The 21805-nt window shown below is 38.2% G+C and overlaps 2 protein-coding genes across 2 annotated transcripts in view; both read left to right on the top strand.

Moving 5' to 3' along the window:
* LOC122074867 (L-arabinokinase-like) overlaps positions 1-21805 on the top strand; it is a 73401-nt gene that overhangs the window by 8483 nt on the left and 43113 nt on the right. The window lies entirely within an intron of this gene.
* On the top strand, positions 7786-12763 carry LOC122074868 (L-arabinokinase-like). Its single transcript, XM_042639846.1, has 7 exons — positions 7786-7837; positions 7922-7998; positions 8346-8562; positions 8872-9030; positions 10716-10787; positions 11012-11215; positions 12368-12763. Exons 4-7 carry the CDS (start codon positions 8908-8910, stop codon positions 12452-12454), a joined length of 486 nt encoding a protein of 161 aa, XP_042495780.1. The 5' UTR covers positions 7786-7837; positions 7922-7998; positions 8346-8562; positions 8872-8907; the 3' UTR covers positions 12455-12763.

Raw genomic sequence — 21805 nt, forward strand, 5'->3', positions numbered from 1 at the left:
TTCAATATTGGTAATGTTAGAACTTAGAATAGGTTAGTTTACAATTCTGTTATTTTTCTTGATTTTGTTACAATCCCAGATTCTTGTAACCAAACCAATAAAACTAGAAAGATAGAGAGAGAGAAGGAAGAGAAAGAGAAAAGAGAAAGGAAAAATCACAGAGAGCCTCAAAGTGAGAGCAACCTACGATTAGTCCAGAATGAGGCTGATCGTAGGGTTCCTTAGATTATATAAGTGTAATAATATGTGAACATGGACAAGACTACCCCCAATACAAGAGAAATAAACCCTAACAACATATAGGGACCCGATAGGACAAAATTGCCCCTATCGGGTCCAGCAGAAGGCGCTAATCCCGATATCGGGATTATCAGGATTAGCTCTTCTTAACACTCCCCCTCAACCTGGAGCATATACATCACCTATGCGCAGCTTGGTACAACCATTGCAAAACCTAGGAGTAAACAAAGACTTAGTAAACATGTCAGCTAACTGATCTGTTGAAGGCACAAACGGAGTCTCAATCAACTTCTTCAGAACAACATCACGAACAAAATGACAGTCCACCTCTATGTGTTTGGTCCTCTCATGGAAGACATGGTTACTAGCAATGTAAACTGCAACTTGGTTGTCACAATACATCTTCATTGGCTTGGTCATTGGAAATCCCAACTCCAAGAGTAACGACCGTAGCCACATCAATTCAGCAGTGGTATGAGCCATAGCTCTGTATTTTGCCTCTGCACTGGACCGGGCAATAGTAGTCTGCTTCTTGCTACGCCACGTAATAATATTACCCCCAACAAAGGTACAGTATTCAGTGGTAGATCTCCGATCACTAGCAGAGCCATCCCAATTAGCATCAAAGTAGCCAACTAGATCCATATGTCGATTATGATGGTAAATCAACCCTTTTCCAGGAGCACTTTTTAGATAACGAAGAACATGGACAATAACATCCCAATGTGCTTTCTGAGGAGACTGCATGAACTGATTAAGAACTCCAACAACATAAGAAATGTCAGGACGAGTCACAGTCAGGTAAATTAGCTTGCCAATCAAACTCCTGTACTGATGTATGTTCTGAAATGGTTCACCATCATCAACACCAAACTTGTGGTGAGGATCCATAGGAATATCAATAGGTCTGGATGCAAGCATCCCAGTATTAGATAGAAGATCCATAATAAAATTTCTTTGAGATAGACTGATCCCTTTTTTGCAGTGGATCACCTCAATTTCCTTGAAAATAATGGAGATGACCAAGATCCTTGGTCTGAAAATGGCACTGGAGATAAGCCTGTACTTAAGAAATACCTGCATCATCATTTCTAGTAAGAATAATGTCATCAACATATACTACCAAGACCACCAGCTTGTCACCTCTGCGACGAACAAAGACTGGATGATCAGAATAGCACCCACATGTGACAATGGTAGAATTGAACTTGTCAAACCACGCTCGAGCGGACTGTTTAAGCCCATAAATAGCCTTGAGCAAACGACACACACGACTTGTATTCTCCCCCTAAGTAACATAACTAGGTGGTTGCTCCATATACACCTCCTCCCGGATATCATCATATAGGAAAGCATTCTTGTTGTCCAACTGAAATAATGGCCAATCAAAGTTTACAGTAAGAGAAATAAGAAGGCGAACAGAGTTCAGTCGGGCAACCGGAGAAAATGTCTCAAAGTAATCGACACCATAAGTCTATGTATACCCTTTAGCAACCAGACAGACCTTTAACCGCTCAACATCAAAATGATACTTAACAGTGTACACCTAGCGACACTTAACCAGATCCTTACCAGGAGGTAAATCTACCAGGCTCTAGGTACCACGACTCACAAGAGCATCCATTTCTACATCCATGGCAGCCTTCCATCCAGGGATACATATGGCATTATTATGGGAATGGGGAACAGGGTTAGTGGAAAGGGATAGTGCAAGGCCATGGATGGGCGAGGGAAGATGAGATAATGACATAAAGTTACCAATAGGGTACACAACCATAGATTTCTAAGTGCAAGAATGTGTACCTTTACGATGTGCAATCGGTAAGTCATCAGGTGGAGGAGGCAGTGGAACTTCACCAGCAGAAGATGACAGTGGAAGGAGTGAAACGTCAAGAGTAATGACCTTGCCACCGAGTTGTCCAGTCTTCTTCCTGCGCTGATAAACCTGTAGGGGAGACGAGGCACTAGTACTAGGAGCATTAGGGAGGGGGATAAGGGTGGGTATGGGTGAAGGAGATGTTGAAGACCACTCTGGATTAGACAGGGACACCTAAGTAGAGTAAAATGATGTACCTTCAAAGAAGCTCACATCAGCACTGACAAAATTCCAATGAGTAATGGGGTTATAACACTCATATCCTTTATGGGTACGAGAGTAATCCAAAAAAATGCACTTAGTAGACCTCGGAGATAACTTGTCAACCTGCATATGCAGGTTATGGACAAAACACACAGATCCAAAAACCCGGGGTGGAACATAAAACTTGGTAAATTAGGGAACATAACAGAAAATGGAGACTTATTTGAGAGGATAGATGATGGCATGCGATTATCAGATAACAAGCGGTTAAAACACCATCACACGAAAAATGTTTAGGAACATGCATGTGAAGCATAATGGCATGTGCTACCTCAAGAAGAGGCCGGTTCTTGTGCTCTGCTACCCCATTTTGTTGTGGGGTATAGGCACAACTAGTTTGGTGTATCATCCCATGGGTATCACAAAAATTAGAGATCTTAGTTTGAGCATATTCTAAAGTATTTTGAGAATGAAATTTTTTAATAAGAATGCCAAACTGAGTCTTTATTTCATTATAAAATTTATGAAACACATTTAAAATTCAGATATTTCCTTTAATATGTACAACCATGTAAGGCCAGAATGATCATCCACAAATGTCACAAAATACCGAAAACCAAATCTGTTACTAACTCTGCAAGGACCCCATACATTAGAATGGACTAAAGAAAATAAAGATGGACTTCGAGACAGAGCGAGATGGGAGAGACACATGATGATGTTTATCCAACTCACATGCCTCACACTCTAACCGAGGGACAGACTTAAAACTAGGAAATAAAAGCTATAACCTAGAAAGCAATAAATGACCTAAACGACAGTGCCATTGGAAAGGAGTCAAGACCCCAACAGCTGTAGCAGTAGCAGAAGGAGGACAACTGTTGTTGAGGTAGTATAACCTATTCTTTTCACGCCCTCCACTAATCGTCTTCCTCGTGTGAATATCCTGAAAGATACAATAAGAAGGAAAGAATGTTACTGAGCAATTTAATGAGCTGGTTAATTGACTTACATAGAGAAGACTTAGTGGAAATTGGGGAACATGTAGGACAAATGATAAATTAATGGATGGGGTAGGTGAAATAGTACCATGTCCAAGGACTGGTGTGGAAGCACTATTAGCAAGGATAACAGAATTGGAACTGGTATTAGTAGAAAAATTCTTAAAAAGGGATGACTTGCTAGTCATATGGGCAGAGGCACCTGAATCAATGATCCAAGGAGTAGATGTAGTAGTAAGAAGAGCTAGGTACCTGTGTGGGCTAGGGTAGCAGCGGATGTAGACTCACCATTATATGTATTAGAGGTGCCTCAAGAGTGTGCAAGCGCCGGAGCAACTGATTGATGTCATCGCGCAGACCGGTAGCTGAATCTCCTGAAGAAGGTGTTGGTTTAGGATCAACTGTGGCCATTATGTCAGTACCATCATCTGACATTGCATGATTAGATAACTGTGTTGCCCACTCTGGTTTGCCATGCTTTGCCCAACAAGTCTCAATAGTATGACTGAACTTTCCACAAAAAATACACTGGCGAGCTGTACGATCAGAGGGCTGTCCACCAGATCCTCGACCAGCCAACCCATGACCTCCCCCACGACCACGACCACGTCCACGGTTGGCATGGAAGGCATAACTGTCTTTGGTAGACTGATCAGGCTTCGTGGAAGAGGTAATTCGCTGCAGTCGTGAGTAGGTATCATTCAGAGTAGGCACAAAATCCCCTACAAGTAAGTGACCCTTCACTACCTTTAAGTCATTGTTCAAACCAGCCAGGAATTTGGAGATGAAGAACTCGTTACGCTGAGCCTTCAATTTGTCAATGTCAGTGGTCAAAGGTTGGAAGACATTGAGTTCTTCAACCATACCTCTGAAAGTACTGTAGTATTTGGAAAGTGAATTGTCTGACTGGCGAAACTGAAATAGTTTTTCGTAGATATCATAGATACGGGTCATGTTCTTCTCTTGAGAGTAGATCTCCTTCAAGTCATTCCACACTCCATTGGCAGTAGAATGAAACATAACATTGGCGGCGACATCTAGTTCCATACTGTTCCATAGCCAAATTAAGATTAATGCATTCTCTTTCTGCCATTGAGCGTAACCAGTGTCAGATTCTTTAGGAGGATCAGAGGTGGTATAATCAAGCTTATCCTTCGCCATCAAATAAACTTTGACCGACTGAGCCCAAAGAAGGTAATTCGAGCTTCCCTTAAGCTTGATAGATGTAATCGGGACATTCACATTGTCCGATGTAGAGGAGGTAGTGGTAGGGGTAGTAGTAGTCTTGGTCTCAACCATGAGAGCAAGTAAGAGTGACAAGTAAGTAGTACAGAGACAACCAAATAAGGAGAACTCACCAACCAGATCAGATAAACAGCGGCCAGTAGCAATCAGTCCCCAAGAAACCGAAAAAAAATTCTAGCCGATAGGGGTTGCTGGTAGGGTAGAGGCAATCTTGATTGGAGCAACAAAAGAGGCTTCAAAAGCCTTGTAGATTATGTAGAGAACTAGCAAACAGCAGCACATTCAACGATGAAGCAATAGGGGCTTCACAAATAGGGCAGCAACCACAAACACAGCAGAATTAGGGGCGGTGGCCATTAAAAACCCGCGGAAATAGGTATCGGCTCCAGCGATTTAAAGGAATCAAGTCTGAATCCATGCAGCAGTGGTAGGGACGCCTGGTTGTACTTATATCATGATAATCAGGCCACAAAATTATAGTAGCAGCATCAATAGGTGGTTGTGCACCAAAGAGGAGTAGCGCAGGGTAGAGATCAGCAGAGAGTGTTGATATAAATCCTTGATTTGATTACAGAAGCTCTCATACCATGTTACAATCCCAGATTCCCAGATTCCTATAACCAAACTAGTAAAACAAGAAGAAGAGAGGAAGAAAAGGAAAAGAGAAAGAGAAGAGAGAGAGGAGAAACCACAGAGAGCCTCAAAGAGAGAGCAACCTGTGATCAGTCCAGAATCGGCTGATCGCAGGTCTCCTTTATGTATATATATCAAAAATAAGAAAAAGGAAGGTTACAAATATACCCCCCCCAACATAACCATAACCCTAAAGAAGCAAAGGAGGTCCGATAGGACAAGTATACCCCAATTGGACCTGTCGGGATTAGCACTGTTCTGTGACAGCGACAAAACTCAACATGCATGAATATTTGCATATGTTCCATATGGTTTGCATATAAGTATCATAAATATTGTTATTCATATGAATATATGATTTATTTTGTAAGATTAGCATTTGCAAATTTACTTAAATGGGTTATATCTTGCTCTGTTCACTGGATAGATAATGTTGGGGAACCTTGGGAAATGCAGTTCAAGGTTCTAGAAAAGAACCTAGAAGAATGAATTACAACCAGGATCACTTAGAAATCGATAATTACAGAACAAGGACAGATTTTTAGTTGATAATAGAGTTACAATATTTCACAATCCAACAGTAGATCTAAGCAAAATCTAGTTGAATGTAAAGGGCTGAGAGATCTATCAATTGATATGAAATTCTTACAAATAAGAATACTCAGGAAATGGATGATTCCCTCATTGTTTAAGATTGAGGCTAGAAGCAAGAATTGAGAAGCAATTCAGATTTTAATGTCAGATCGTAGAAGCAGTCCAGACTTCAGATATGATTCAAAAAGAATTCTCTGATTCTCAGATTTGATTCCAGAAACAATATTCAGCAGGAAATGAACAAAATATTGGACTTGATTCAAGAACAGGAGGATAAGGGAGAAGGTAGGATAAAATCTTGAGGAGAAGAAGAATAACAAGAAGATTAAGATGAAACAATTGAAAGAGATCACATGATTACAAAGAGTGATAAGAATTAGAAGAAGAAGAAAATAGTAGGCCAGAAGAAGAGCCTTCAGACACGTTTTTAGATCTCGACAGCTCAAAAACTCGTGAAAGTCTATTATTCAAATAATATCTAATTGATGGGGGTATACATATATACAAAAACAACATCCAAAACCTTATCCCAACTTAATGGGGTTGTCTACATGGAGATTCCAAGCAGAGATGAACGCGAGGTTCCATGCAAAATGATTAACGGTTATGGCTAATTATAATAAGTGCCGGCAGTCAACTTGACACACCACTGCAAATAAGCCACATGCTTACAGACTATAATAAGATACCGGTTGTCTACCTGACATACCATATAGATCGGTCAAGCCAAAGCGTCATACATCCATTGTGTCCACCACCAAGATAATCCATCACCCAACCTACTATTATGAGCGAGGATGAAATAGAAACAATGTTTAAAACTGAGTGACTTAGATGTAAATAATTAGGATGAAATTAGCTGAATAAAAGGCACATATATATATATATATATATATATATATATGACCTTTAAATTAAATTGACTCACAAAGGGAATCCTAATCACTCTCACACATTGAATAAATGAAATAGACATAAAAAAAAACTCTATCTAGCTAAAAAGTATCCTAATCTAACTCAGACATTTTACTTTAACTACTAGTCTCGTGTATTGATCTCAACCCCACTTTATAGACTTATAATTAAGGCCCAATACAACAAATAAGTGAAGAACCCATAAACAAGTAGCCCAAGGACCATAGAACTTACCCATGGGCCAATATCTGGCCTTCCTAAGCCCAATAGGCTTGATTGCATCACAGGAGGGGGTGGGGTTGAAATTCGGTGGCTGCACCACAGGAAAGGATGGTGGGTTAGCCGAATAAAGAAAAAAATTGAAAGATTCTTGTAGATGGATCTAGATAACCAGAAAAAAAAGAAAAAAAAGAATAAGAGAAGGTTGGCCTGGGTTTAAATGGAGAAGTGTTACAGTTATAGTCAGCGTAGGATAGGTTAGATAAGGGTTCTGATGAAATTGAATAAAATTATAAATGGATAAAATAGTTTATGTAATGGGACTGCAAATTGTGTCTGGTCGACAAAATTCGACAGAAAATTATTTAGTAATTCTCCATTTTAGAAACCGATAGATTTCTCAGTTTTTTTTTCCTCGAAGATAGAAATGCGGAACTCAGTGTCGCAATATAGGACAGATAAAATGGGTTATGGGCCAATGGATACACTATGGTGGTGTTACAAGTGTGAGGCTCATTTGTGGTTGAACGGTCAAAGGCCCAAGCATATGGGCAGATTGCTAAAACACATGCCATTGATATCAAATTTTATTTGCAAACTAAAAGCAATTTTGAAATCTGAGACATTTATTTGCTTGTGTTGTGCTTCAGAGAAATTTACTGAATCTGTAGCTCCTTTTTATCTGCAGGATTGAACATCAACCCGAAAGATCTTGAATTGCTTTGTCAAAAGGCATGAACATATGCACAATTCTTAGCAAGTAAAAAAAATGAGATAGGGATCCAATTTCTAAGCACGCTTTATTATTTTACAGGTGGAGAATCATGTTGTTGGTGCCCCTTGTGGTGTAATGGACCAGAAGACATCAGCATGTGGTGAAGCCAACAGACTCCTTGCAATGATCTGCCAGGTATGCTCTGTAAGTCATAACCCTTATTTTCTCTCTTTCTAGGGGCACAAAATCAACATCAAATTGTTCTTGGTATTCATGCAGCCTGCTGAAGTAATAGGCCTTGTTGACATTCCTCCTCATGTACGATTTTGGGGCATTGATTCTGGAATAAGACACAGGTGCCAACTCTTTATTATGCTCTCTCTTCAAATGTACTCAAATTTATGATTTAGTCTAACCTGCCAGAAGTAGTTTTTGACAATTGGGGGAAGAATTGAGAAAATTTTGGGGTTTTGGATGACTTTTGTCGAATTGGGTTCCTTGCAATGATTTGTATAATTACACCATGACGGCTATGATAGTAATACTTCGATTGAGATCATGTATTTTTACATAATGATTTGCAATTTCCAGTTATGTTTTCCGAAATGGCGGAATTTGAAACATTTTGCCAGAGATTATGCAATTCTTTTGTGTATACCTTCTTTTGTTCCATCACTAATTATTAGATTTGAATCATTCACAGTGTTGGTGGGACAGACTATGGATCTGTGACGATTGGTGCCTTTATCGGTCGAAAAATGAGAGTCTATGGCATCTTCATTGCTGTCCCCTTCATCGTCAACTGATTATTCTTACCAGCTAGTAGATAGTAATGGGATTGATGAATTTGAAGAGGGTGGTGTTGAACTTGTTGAAGCTGAAGCTTCATTGGATTACTTGTGTAACCTTCCGCCTCATAGGTAAGGTCTTTTCTTATTTGACGATGTCTTGTATTTGTTATAGTTTTTAAGATTAGTGAACAATCACTCATGTATGGTGTTTGTAATAGTTTGTAAAGTTTATAACTGTGACTTCTTGCTCAATTTAAACAATTTTCAGTTAAACATGGGTCATTAGAGAAATCCAGGATGTAGCGACATTTCTTGGCATTAATGATAAGCCGAAGTGGTGTTTTTGATTTGTTGTGGTATTATTTATGTTACTGAGGTTTTTCTTCCACCTCCCCTTCCCCCTTCCTCCTTTTCCGTTTTCTATATTTTGGACCACAGATATGAACTGTCTATGCAAAGAGGCTTCCTGAGTCGATGCTTGGTGAGACATTCCTTCAGAAATACAACGATCACAATGACTCAGGCACAGTAATTGATCAAAGGCGCAGTTATGGAGTGAAAGCACCAGCTCAACATCCTATCTATGAAAATTTCCAGGTCAAGGTTGGTTCACGGCATAGTTGTTGTGGTTCTATATTTTCATGTTCTTGTAAATTTTAACCCATAAGTTACTGCCTGGTACTTGATATATTTGGTGTGAATGCTAAAATCTCGACACAGTTGTCCTAAGAATTACTTTAAAAAGTTTAATTATGTACTTAATTGTTCTATTTGTGGTTATCATTATGATAATACTAGTTATAAAGCATTCATGGACATGCAGATTGCCATTACAAAAAGTTGAAGGACCTATTTAGGATTCCTGATTGTGTCCTGAGGTAATGGGTTAGAAGCATCCCTCATACTTAACACCCCCATGATTTCATTCCTTATGCCGCTTAATGCAGTACCCAAAACCCTACTTCCCAAATTAAAATTTAGGGCTAACTAGGCTGTAGACAGTCCCAGTATATAAATGTAAAATAAAAGATTGTAGGAACTGAAATAGGAAGATGAGAATAAATATTTGTAATAATAAACCAGAAACTAATTTGGAGCAGAATTATGAAGAAATGAGATGACATGTTATCGAAAGGAGAAGAAATGAGATAACATGTTATCAAAAGGATAAGAAATAGATCAGGGAAGAGAATAGTGGGAGAAGAATTGACTGGCAGGGAATAACAGAAGACAGAATAACAATTTCAAATATATTTATTTAAACTGTAATTGGCCTGTTTACAGAACGCGAGGATTGCTGAGATGTGAGATCTGGTCCTAACAGTAGCTTGCAATGGTACAAGGAAAAAAGTTAGGAGGCAACAAGGTGCAGCAAAGAAAGTAAGAGAGAGAAGAGATCAATTGGAGAGGGGAAGGGTAGAAAAAAAGCAATACACAGACACTCAAAACTCTTTCAAGAGAAATATTCTATTCCATTCAAAGTTGATGGGGTCACATTCATATAAATAGGACCCCAAAACATGAAAATGGAAACCAGAAAAGCCTAGAAATCTTACTTGCTCAGCTGGCATTTCCTAAAATTAGAGACTACTATTAGCTAATTATTTGCTTTGCTATAGATTAGGTGTGGACCCCATGACGCTACTTACAGCTACTAAAATTAAAATATAAAAGTTGCAGAATTGTAAATAACCATTTTGGAACCTTATATTATATGGGCTAAAAGTTGAGCCTATAGGCCTTGACTTTGGACTGGACATCCTTGGTTTTGGCTTCCACAATCTATCATAATTACCCAGCCGTTCCAAGGTCCCTGCATCATCGCTTCTCAAGATTTATGACACATTTGCACTTCTTTTATATGGATTTTATCATTTTGATGCCCCCCCTGTTTTTTTGGGGAAACGGAAGGGGGGTGTAGTTATGATGCTGTTTAAGTTACGGTAAATGAGGAAAGAGGTAGAAAATGTGAGCATGATAAAAGAGAAAGGTTTAGCAAATGGTTGTTAGAAAATCCACATCTATTTTATTATCTGAAATTACAATTAACAAATACTTTCCACCAAGAGTAACTTGTGCAGAATAGAAGAGAAATTAGTGTTTATTCTTGACACATGGTTCAGCTAAAAAAGCATAAAGTGACCAAAATTTATTGCAATCTGTGTGGAAGCTGTGTAAATAGATTTAGTATCTGAATCTGTCCTCTACATGGACCAGAAATGATGTTGGCTATCCTTACTTATGACTCGCTATTTCTTCTCACTATGTGTTTCTTGACACAGGCCTTTAAACCGCTTCTAACGGCTCAGAGTTCACAAGAGCAACTTACCTCCCTTGGAGAACTCATGTATCAGGTATTTAATATCATTTTGATGTTGTGAACTTTCAATTTCCCCTGATAGAAGTACCAAATTCTGGATTCTTGTATGCACACTTTATAATGAAACCAAGTTTCCTTTTATTTTCCAGATTAATAAACAGTATATCTTATATTCATCAAAAGAAAAGAAATGACTAATTTGTCTTATGGATGAATGAAATATTTTACTCATTCAATTTGTATATCCTTATATTGCAGTGCCATTACAGCTATAGTGCTTGTGGACTGGGAAATGATGGAACAGATAGGCTAGTACAACTGGTACAGGAAATGCAGCACAGTAAAATATCCAAATCTGAAAATGGAACCTTGTTCGGGGCAAAGATCACTGGTGGAGGCTCAGGTGGAACGGTTTGTGTTATTGGGAGGAACTGCCTGCAGAGCAGTGAACAAATTTTTGGGGTAAACATTTTATTTATATTATGAATGCAATGAATTAGAAAACTTTTTTTTTGGGGGGGGGTGGTTATGTAGGGCCGGTAGGGGTAGGGATCTCCGTCTGGATACCCAGATGGGTTTGGATCGGTCCATGGATGTGCATCTACATCCAGGGGGGTTGTGTTATATATTTTCATGGTTGGCTCTTTTAGTTGCTTATAAAGCTTAGCCAGAAATATTTTTGGTGTAATGAGAAGTAGAGCCCTTTCTAGGGAAAAAGAAAAACCTACCTATCAATGGTTCTCCTCTAGTGTATTAACAACTGTTGTTTAGGACTTCAGACAGTTTGAAGGAGACTTGCAGGCCTTGGATTTAAAATCTCAATGAAGAAGGACTAAACCTATTAGCTACTCTTGTCAGGTGGGGTTGAGGGACAGTCTCTCTTTTACTCTTATCAAAAACCATCAACCTGACATATTTTCTCATTGACGGTCTTTTTAGCATACACAAAAAGTGATGTATGATTCTCCATGTGGATTCCTACAAATTTCCATATAAATTGCCATAGCATGGCTTTCCTCTGCAGCTGGAAGCTCATGAACCAGACTGACCAAGTATTGCAGCTGCTTCAATGCATAATGGGATGCTGAAGAAGTTCCAGATAATGGCAGCAACACTACTCTCCCTCATCCCTCCACCTCTCCGCACCCCCAGGAAAAAAACTTCTCAGATAATGGCGCCAACCCAACATTTACATGGGCCCCACTTTTTTCCTTTACGATGATGGAGGTCTTGGGACTTGATTTCTCTTTAGAAGAGTTTTCAGTTACTTGCTAGCTTTTAATGGCAAGCCTTCATAATTTCTCTGAATTTGTTGGCATTCTTTAACTGTTACTAGTTGAAATTCTCTCTTTATTTTTTGGCACTGAAAAGCCCAGGGGCAATTTTATTAAGCCTCATTGGGCAAAAGGGTAATTACAATCTTAACAAGATCTTCATGGAAAGAAGTCTTCCAACTACCCATATGAGGGTAGTTCGAAGCCCAATTTAGAAAATATCATGGGCACATATATTGAGTGATTCAATTACTAGTTCAAGTTCAATATGGCCTCAATTAAGGGACTCTCTTCTAGTAATTTAAGGTGCTGACTTTTTTTTTTTCTTCCAATCTTTCAGATTCAACAAAGATACAAAAATGCTACAGGCTGTATGCCGTTTCGTTTTGAGGGCTCTTCACCAGGTGCTGGAAATGTGGGTACCTGAAAATCCGCCGTAGATTTTCTCCTGACGAAAGCTAAGATGTGAGATTTATTAACAAGAGTATTGGTAGTCCTAATTATTGAGGTTGTTCATCCAAAAGGAAAATATATATCTGTAATTTTATTTTAATTACTAGGTAGTTATCTTTTTATTTTTCCCTTATCCCTTGGTAGTAATAGTTTCTCTTCTAGGCAGTTGGTAACTGCTTGTAGGAATCATTACTCAATTGTACCCACTCCCTGGAATTTTTTGGATGTGTCACTATACCATATTGACTAAATAAGATCAGAATATACACCTATTTATTTAGTATATCTTTTGTATGTAATTACCACATTCGTGCTCTGTTTTCAGCAAGGATTGTTGTGCCTATTCAACATCTGTGGAAATACCATGTTCAAAGGAAACATATTGATGCAAATCAAACAATTTTCCGTTGTCTGCTTAATACTGTGCTAATTCCGAATCAGTAAAATCTAGTGAGAGATCAGCTTGCAACAAGATCTGAGGAAAAAGGACAAAACCAGATTTTGGAGAGCTTCTCAATGCAGTAAAAACAGAACAGATAAGCTAAACAGATTTTAAGAGAACTTCTCAATGCAGTATAGAGTATATAAAGAACAGATAGGCTAGATATTTAGGTTAATTTCGCTATTGGTTAAGTTCAACAGCTTTGAAGATACTCAAGTATCCTACTGTAGGTAGAAAATTGAATACCCAGGGAAATAGCAGATTTGATGGGCAAGTTCTAAGATTTTAAACAAGAAATCAATGAAGATATTTAATTATTAGAGATTCAGGCAGGCAAATGAAATCAGAAACTTGAAAACAGAATCAGATCTAGAAATTTCAAACTTAATGAAGTTGAAAAGAACTAGGATTTAAAAAAAAATTGATTTTGGTGGGCTTAACTGACTGCTTATTGCGGAACTAAAACAAAAAAATGAGAGGAAAAAAAAAAAAAAAAAAAATAGAAAAGATATGATCAGGAACCAGCCCCTGATCTATAAGGTTGGAATCACCACAAGTACCCCAATATTGGAATCACAACCAAGGGTTTCTGAAATTCATCACCAGGGAGCCTAATAAATTACCAGCCTTCTGAATCACCACAGAACAAAGGCTGAAGCCAAATTTATTACTCGTATTAATCATAAAACCCCTCTATCCAGTCTTAATTGACTAAACTCTGCTCAAAATAAAAAAGAAACAATTTAAACAAGTTAGACTCTAGCCTTGCATGATAAAACTTCTGTTTCTGGGCCATTTTTTTATTGGAAAATAAAACATCATTCAAAGAAGAAAAGAGGGAAAGGCAGTTAAAACTAGGTCACAAAGAGAATCAGTTATAGCTCTATAAGCTATCTGGTGAGCAAAAGCTATCCTGCTACGTCATTGTTTGATCATATTAAAAAAATTTCTAAAAAATTGCCCAGCAAAAGGGTAAAAAGCTCCCTTGGCCAGCATCCCTGTTATGTAAGAAAAAAGAGTGGTAGATTGTTCACAATCAATCCAGATTGTGATGTTTGTGACTCCTAATTACCATATTTGTTGAACACCCTCAAGAGTTCCTTTGATTTCTGACTCTTGTGCACTCCCCGCAAAATTAGAATTAAAGGGAGGCATACATATAGGAAACTTGAATATAAAGCACGGCTGCGCAGCCAGCCCTGAAAATTTCTTTCACAAAACTGCCATCATTAATAATGGTAAATAATGTGCATAGACCAAGGTGAGGGTGAGGGTCTTACAGGGTAGAGTGTGGTTGTTTCCGGGCCATGTTTCTGTTTCAGAAACTACTTTTGCCTCTTCTGTTTCTGGCCAAATTTCTGAATAAAAAACACGGTCGGTAACACAGTAATTTCTATCACTGGGCCAAAAAAGAAATAGAAATGCTTTTGTTATGTGCGATAATTTCTGTTACTCTATAAATTTACAAAAATCGTCAATGAATACCCAAAAATTTGGCAAGCGGTGGTGGTTGAAGTTGCAATGGATGTGCTGTTTTATTTTTAACATGAAATTACTGCTTTGCCTATCAAATTAACCTTGTGCTCTAATAAATGTGTGCTATATAGAAATTTGGACTGTTGGGCGTCTTATCCTCCTTACACTTCTTCAAATATATCATGCAGGAGGCCCATGATCGTACCAGATTTTTCTTTGTGGGATAATGGATGTGCATTATTTTTTCGTTTTAGCTTTTTGGACTTAATGGGCTTTTGATGTCAATGCCGAAGGTGGATCCTTAGATTAAAATTTTTTTGTGTCTTGGCCTTCGCTAATGGTAATGTCGTATATAGAGGATCAAGTTTGTTGATCTGTCGTCAAAAGTCCGGGTATGCCTGGACTATAATCTTATACATCTATTCATTACTTAATACACTATTTGCTGATCTTTTATCAAAAAACACGTGCTCGTTAAAGAGAAACAAAAAAGTGAACCGATGGTAACAAACGAATTTCTATTCTTTTTTAAGAACAAAGAAACAGAGAAACAAAAGTGTTATCATGCAAGGCCTTAAGACCTATTTTAATCTAACTAAAACACTAAATCACAAATAAAATAAAGAAATATTATTTTAAATATATTGCCTAATAAGTTAAGTCTTAATTTATTCATTCTTCCTATATTTTAAGCCCATTAAAGTATCCTATTAAAAAAAAAAAAAAAAAAACCATTAGACTAAAGGTCTGATACATATGTAATCCAACCCAAGACTCATTTACACTAGAATAAGGCCACATTTTGATTTATCGACCTCACTACTGTAACAATTTGATATGGTTGATGTTTACGGATGATGACCAACTTGAGAGTTAATGAGTTGAACTGTAAAAACATTCACCAAGGGATAAAAGGGGGTTAACAACAGAGGGCAAGGAACACACAAGGTGAAGGCAAGATTTGATCCCAGTTCTTGGCTATGACAATGCCAAAACTTGCCAGCTGAATTTCTCTTTATCAACGAGACAAAAAACAAAACACAGGTTATGAGCATTCTTGAAGGTCAAGTTGATACATTCATGTAGCTGGGGATATCTAAGCATAAGTAAGAAATTTGAGGTGATTCCGCTGTTTTCCATCCTTCATTTTTAACGTAATGAAGCTTATAAATCCTTGTCTTCTTCAACAGTGACTGTTCTTGAATGGATCATATTTTGCTCTGAAAAACTCATATTTTCATGTACACTCGCCCTTGGTCGCATCTTCCCCTAGATTCCCTATTTCTCACTTCTATTAGTGATTTCCGCATCGTATTAAATGTCTTTATAAAACAAAAGGAGTTTCAAAATGCCTCTTCTATAGTTGACCTCGTATTCTCTTCAAAAGATATTGAACCTAAGACCTTCCCCATGTTGGAGGATGAAATGCATAACCCAAACTGCACTATTTAGGACATCTACAGTCTTTAAGAGAGGACCGGTGGCATGAGTCAGCTCCACTGTTTCTCCTAACAACTACAAGTTTTTTTTTGTTGCAATAAATGAGTTCATGTTTTTCATGAAGTCTTCCTATGCTGCAGTGACTATAAGTTGGCAGCCATTCAGTTCAGTCAAGATAAGTCTTTCACATTATATTGGTCTAATTACAAAGATTTACAAGGATGTAGAGTGGAGAGCATAGAATCAATATAATGGCTAGAAAGTTCTCCAGCCCTTGTTCTTGAAATGGCGAACTCAAAGATCATTACGACTTCGACAAAATAAAACCCTTCAATGACTATTATAAGAAATGGAAGAAAATGATCGAGTTCGGTTTAGACCAAGTTGCTACCTCTTGCTTTGACTGAAACAATTCTTACTGAGAGTAGTGATCCTACTCAAAGTGCCAAGAGGGAAAGCATGGATATGAGTAGATTACCAAAGTAAATTTGAACTCATTACTAATGTTTATTCTCCTCATGAGTATGCTGACTCCACATGGGTTGCTTTAGAGAAGAAAAATGCATTAGAAGATGCCACCAGTATGAAATATTCAGTTGCCAATTTTCTTGAATTTGTTATGAAAGATGACAAGAAGATATCTTCACAAATTGATGAGTTTCAAGCCATGGTAGTCAAATTGGCTAAAGAAGGCATGATGTTATCAGATGATTTTGCATCTGGTCCTCTTATAGAGAGATTGTTGATATACCTAAGTGATTTTAAACTCAAAATGAAACATAAAAGAAAGGAATAGATACTTGAACAGATTATTATAGAGATATTGCCTGCTCTATTGCTGAACTTTTGATGCTGACTACACTACTATGTCACAGACTATGTGAGAGTGTTGGTCTTCACTATGTTGACAACAATACAACTGCCATATCCCCAACACCATCATACATGCATCATACATCTGCCATACATCCATCATGCATTATACATGCTATCATTCCATGCTCATGCATCATCATCACTATGCAGGCATCTACATCATGCTATGACACCTCTTCCACATCACCTTCCATGGCATCATCACACCAGGCATCAGCGCACATACTCATCATCATGCTACCATCATGTACATGTCCATTCACTCTCCTAATATTAACCCTTGCTATGATTGGAGTGAGAAACATGCTAAATTGAGACTCTCTCTCTCTCTCATTCCTCAACTATAAATGCCTAGGTAAACCATCCTTTTAGGAGATCGACATTTTTCCATTTTCAGATCTAACTTAGGCATCAGAGAGTATCCCAATAGATCAGTCTGGCATTCACTCTATTGTGTTTGTTCCTCTATGTAGATTCCAAGAGTATTCTAGGACGATTTCCTACTGCAACATAATAAGATGCAACAAAAATGATAGGAAATTACATTCCCCACCTCTGGACTATGGCTTAATAGTAGTTTCCCCCCATATACTATCATAAATGTCAATCCCCTCCCCCATAGTTTGAAGATTCTTTCAATCGTACATTTTCCATTAGATAGCTCTGTTAAGTGATGACCTCATCCTCCAAACATTACATTTCATACCAAAATTAGCCTTCCCACACGAAATAAGCTTTTAGCCTTAGAAGGCTAAACAGAAGCTCTTTCTTCATCTCAAAGCCCGTTCTTCATCCCTGTGGTGTTTCATCGTCGCTGTGCTCCGTCGCCGTGCTCCGTCGCCGTGCTCCGTCGCCGTCATTTTCTGTGCTCCGCGAGGTTGTGAAGGAGGAGAGAGAGAGAGAGAGAGAGAGAGAGAGAGAGAGCCGGGTCACTTTTTCATTTTCTTTAGGAGAGTAGAAGAAAGAGCCTCAACATGTTTCCTTTCTTTTCGGTTGTTGCATTGATCTTTAAGATCTCATCGATCTGTGCAAAGTGTATATGATTCTGATTGATGGAGAGCTCTTTGCATTCGAAGGCTTCAGGTAGCGTTGAAATTCTGATTTATTCCGCTTTGTTGTTTGAGGATGATCTGTTGATGGTTGTCTTGAATTTCAATTTGTTTTCCACTATTTACTCCTACGCTTGGGATCGGCTCTGGCACATATGAAATCAAAGATGCCACAAGAGCAATTCCTATGCTCTATATATCCATAGGATTAATGGAGAACTATGACCTTCGCAGCAGGTGTGGTGATGTCGGAGGCTTCTACACAGTTGCCCATAGACAACTCTAAGCATCAGCAGCAGAACAAAACTGTAGTGAAGAAGGAACTAGATATATATGTGTATTTATTTCATGATTGATAATAACCAGACACACATTTGATCTTGATATCCTCTATCTGACCAACTTCTATTTTGTTCCTAAGATCTGCATCATATATGTGATCTATTAGATAGAAGAAACTAGAGAGAGATGACGACCCACTCCCTTATTTCATATCACAAGTAGATTAACATTTTTTTTTTAACACAAACCAATACCAATGATCAGACACTTACAAAGAAGAAGATTTCATGGAGAAGAGGGGGTGGAAGAAAAAAAAAAAAGAAGCTAAAATTCACCCATACCCATCTCACCAAAATCGTTACTTTTCCTTCATCAGCAATGGATAATGACTCACAGTGGTTGTGAAGTTCTGTTCTACTATTGATGTTTAGAGCTATCTATGGGCAACTGAGTAGAAGCCTCCGATATCACGACTACTGTGGTGATCTTGGTTTGTCTTCATGGGAGATTCTGCTTCTATGTTTGCTAATTTGTTTAATACTGAAATGTTTCAAAAAGTTCAAAGAGAGGAGAAAACACTTGCTCAAACCTGCACAAAAGCTTAGTGGAGTGCCACAATCCCATTCATCATTTTTCGCCTATTGCTTCAACAACGATTCGGGTTTCCTCGCCACTAGAACCCTTATGAAATCGATCTGTTTTCCGCTATTTACTCCTACGCATCCTCTTTGCTTGAGAGCTTAAGAGCAGGTCGCTTTTTCTTCTATGCGTGAGGGAAGTTTGAGAACAGAGAAAAGGTCCAAAGATGATGAAAAGAGAAGAGATATATGGGTAAATCGGCCTTTTTACATGCCAATTTAACAGTGTCAATCGCTAATAGGACTATTGAAAGAATATTTAAACTATGGGGGAAAGGATTGGCATTTATGAAAGTACGTGGGAAAAATCTGCTCTTAGGCCATAGTCCAGGGGATGTGAATGTAAATTAATATAAGATTTATCTATTCCTGAATTGTAGTCGTCTGTCGGCAATATATTTTTGTCCAGGTTGACGTAGAAATGCATAACACCAAAATTATGTTATCTTGTGGTATCAAGGATGGTTGGCAGTAGTATCGTATCAAACCAATACTGTCCTTGCATGTAATTACGCATCTAAGAATTAGTTGTACATGCAGTTGGCACTGGAATATGAATATTGGCTTACCTCATCCCGTCTTCCCAGGGAAGTGCTATGGTGAGTAGCAAGACTGCCCCTCTCCTTATTGGTCTATGATCCCCAATGGTCAGGCGCACAAGCAGAAAGAAATGACTAATCCCCGCGAGTGACTAAGCTTTGTCTCCGACTTGATGACTGGCTAGGGAAGGCTTGGCTTGAAGAAGAGAAGGGCATGGATATTTTCCTTATCGATGGTTTGCCCCAAAAAACACTAATAAGAGAGAGCTAGGTTCCTCACTCCCCCAACCACAACCCACCACACCCACGCCCCACCAAAAAATAAAAATAAAAATAAAAGGGGAGGCAGAGGTCGAGGAAGAAAAGGTGCTCTGTCTGGTTGGAAGTAAAAGGGAAGGGAAGGGAGAATTGGTGTTAAAAACAAAATTATAATTGTTTCCCTTCCCTTACAACTAGATACGGACTGCACAAAACCCCATTACTTTCAAATTATCACAAATGTGGAAACAAAAAAACTTTATTTCCCCATTATAACAAAAGTAGAACTCATAAATCATATAGCATTGAACTTCTCTAAAGCATAAAGCTTAGCGAAGTAAACCAAATACCAGTCTACACAGCACAAAATTAACAGACAAAACAAGAACTTCAAGTGTAATCCCAAGATTGTAGCTGACACATTTCTTAGTCCAACCGAACTTGGTTATTACAGAGAACTTTCACATTATCACAGAAATTTCCTCGGTGGCCTCCGATATTCCTCATCTTGCAAATGTTGTCACCAGATTTTATAAATAAAGATAATTGAAATACAATAGCCATAAAAAAAATAGAAGATTAACTTTGAAATAAATAGTTCACCTAACCAGAAAATAAATGCAACTAGTCTCTAACATGCATATTTTCATATGAAAAACCAGCATATAACACTCAAAATCAAATTCCAACGGCTAACAAATTCTTTGTGAATTCAATTCAAGGAATAAACAAGTTCAGAAGGTGTCATCAATGAACAAAAATGAAGCAATTAAAAGTTAAATGCTAACAACGTTCAAAATTACAAAATTAGGTTGAGTATTCATCAAGGGTTTTACGACTTTAAGTTCCTGAAGACGGAGTCTGGGTAGCCCGTCGAATAATTTACTGTTGGAAGGAAGGAGTTTGACTAAAACTGGAGGATTGATGTGATGAACTTAAATCAATTGCAATTAGTGGACTGCACATTATGTTGTCATGAGTTCCTTGAAAAAAAATAATGTTTCCACCAGAGCATAACAAAATTAATAAGAGCCAGTGCAACGTTTTCAAAGAACTAAGCGGTAAAGATGGCCATTACTTACACTTTGGTATCTTAAAGACATAAAAGGCGTACCAGGTGCATGAGGCTCCTGCATGTGCGAGGTCCCTGGCGGGGGGGGGGGAACTACGCAGCTTTACCCCAAGAATGTCGAGAGGCTGTTTCAACTACTCGACCACCAGGTTGCAACATTCGTACCTTACCATTGGACCAAGTGCTCCTTCGCATATCTTAAAGACATGATGTACTGAAACTCATAATGCTACAATGGTTAATGGAGTTTATGTCAAACACCTTAGACTAAAATGAGGTCATTCTTAGCAAAATCTATAACAGAAATGAATCAATGCTGTAAGAGAGGAGTCTGAAGAGCTAGTGGATCTGCTTTTTCGATAGTCATGCATAAAGGGCCTTTGATACTAGCATAGGAGAAAGAAAGGCCAGCCCAACCAGGCCCCTACTTAGTCCCACTGGTTTAAGTTATAACCAGCCTAGCAAAGCAACTTTTTTGCCCATTGATTTAAGTGGTGTTCAGGCCCATATTCTGGTTATACTTGAGCCCATAAAATGGTCAATTGGTCATCAATGTACCCATCTAAGGCCCCAAGTCTATCCCATAATGTGGCCATCAGTCTATAACGTAGGATATCTGCTAAGTAGCTATTATGATTATAAAATCTATTTTTGTAATAGCTTTATTTGTGAAGCATAGTTGTCGAGGTGTCTCCTAGGCATCCATGCGCAGCCTTATTGGTGTTGCCTTGCGTCCAAACCCCATCCAACGCCTTTGGTAGGCTAGACACCATGACAACTATGTTGCCAAGTCATTAGCAAAATAGGAGTTTCTATTTTTATGATATTTTTTTTATTAATAGCAACTAGGCCTTCTATGAAGTAGGAAGTTACTATTTTGTGAAGTTATAAGCTACTTGGAAGCTAGGCCTTACCATTCTTGTACTACAAGCTTTTAATTTTATATATACTAGAGTGGGGAGACCATCCTACAATTTTGGGCTAATGGACTTACTTGTGTTCTCTATGGATGTATGCTACTGTACTTTGTAGTGAACCATCTGTCACACCCTGCCTCCAATAGGCTAAGGCATGCGGCACTGAACACCTCACCATATCCAGTCAGCCTGTTTCACTAGGATCTAGACTAGGGTAGATCATAACACCACAATTACATTACGAAAGATCGGAGTTTATATACATATGCATAGTCTAACAAAAAATATCTTACATAAGCTCCAGTGCCAACTAAGTGATAAGATATATTTACAATT

The sequence above is a fragment of the Macadamia integrifolia genome, chromosome 3, assembly GCF_013358625.1.
Source record: "Macadamia integrifolia cultivar HAES 741 chromosome 3, SCU_Mint_v3, whole genome shotgun sequence".
NCBI lineage: Eukaryota > Viridiplantae > Streptophyta > Magnoliopsida > Proteales > Proteaceae > Macadamia > Macadamia integrifolia.

Coding starts and splice junctions, on each gene's coding strand:
- LOC122074868 (XM_042639846.1), top strand. CDS start 8,908: ATGCTTGGTGAGACATTCCTTCAGAAATACAACGATCACAATGACTCA. Junction 9,031..10,715: donor CTATCTATGAAAATTTCCAG/GTCAAGGTTGGT, acceptor TTCTTGACACAG/GCCTTTAAACCGCTTCTAAC. Junction 11,216..12,367: donor GCAGTGAACAAATTTTTGGG/GTAAACATTTTA, acceptor CCAATCTTTCAG/ATTCAACAAAGATACAAAAA.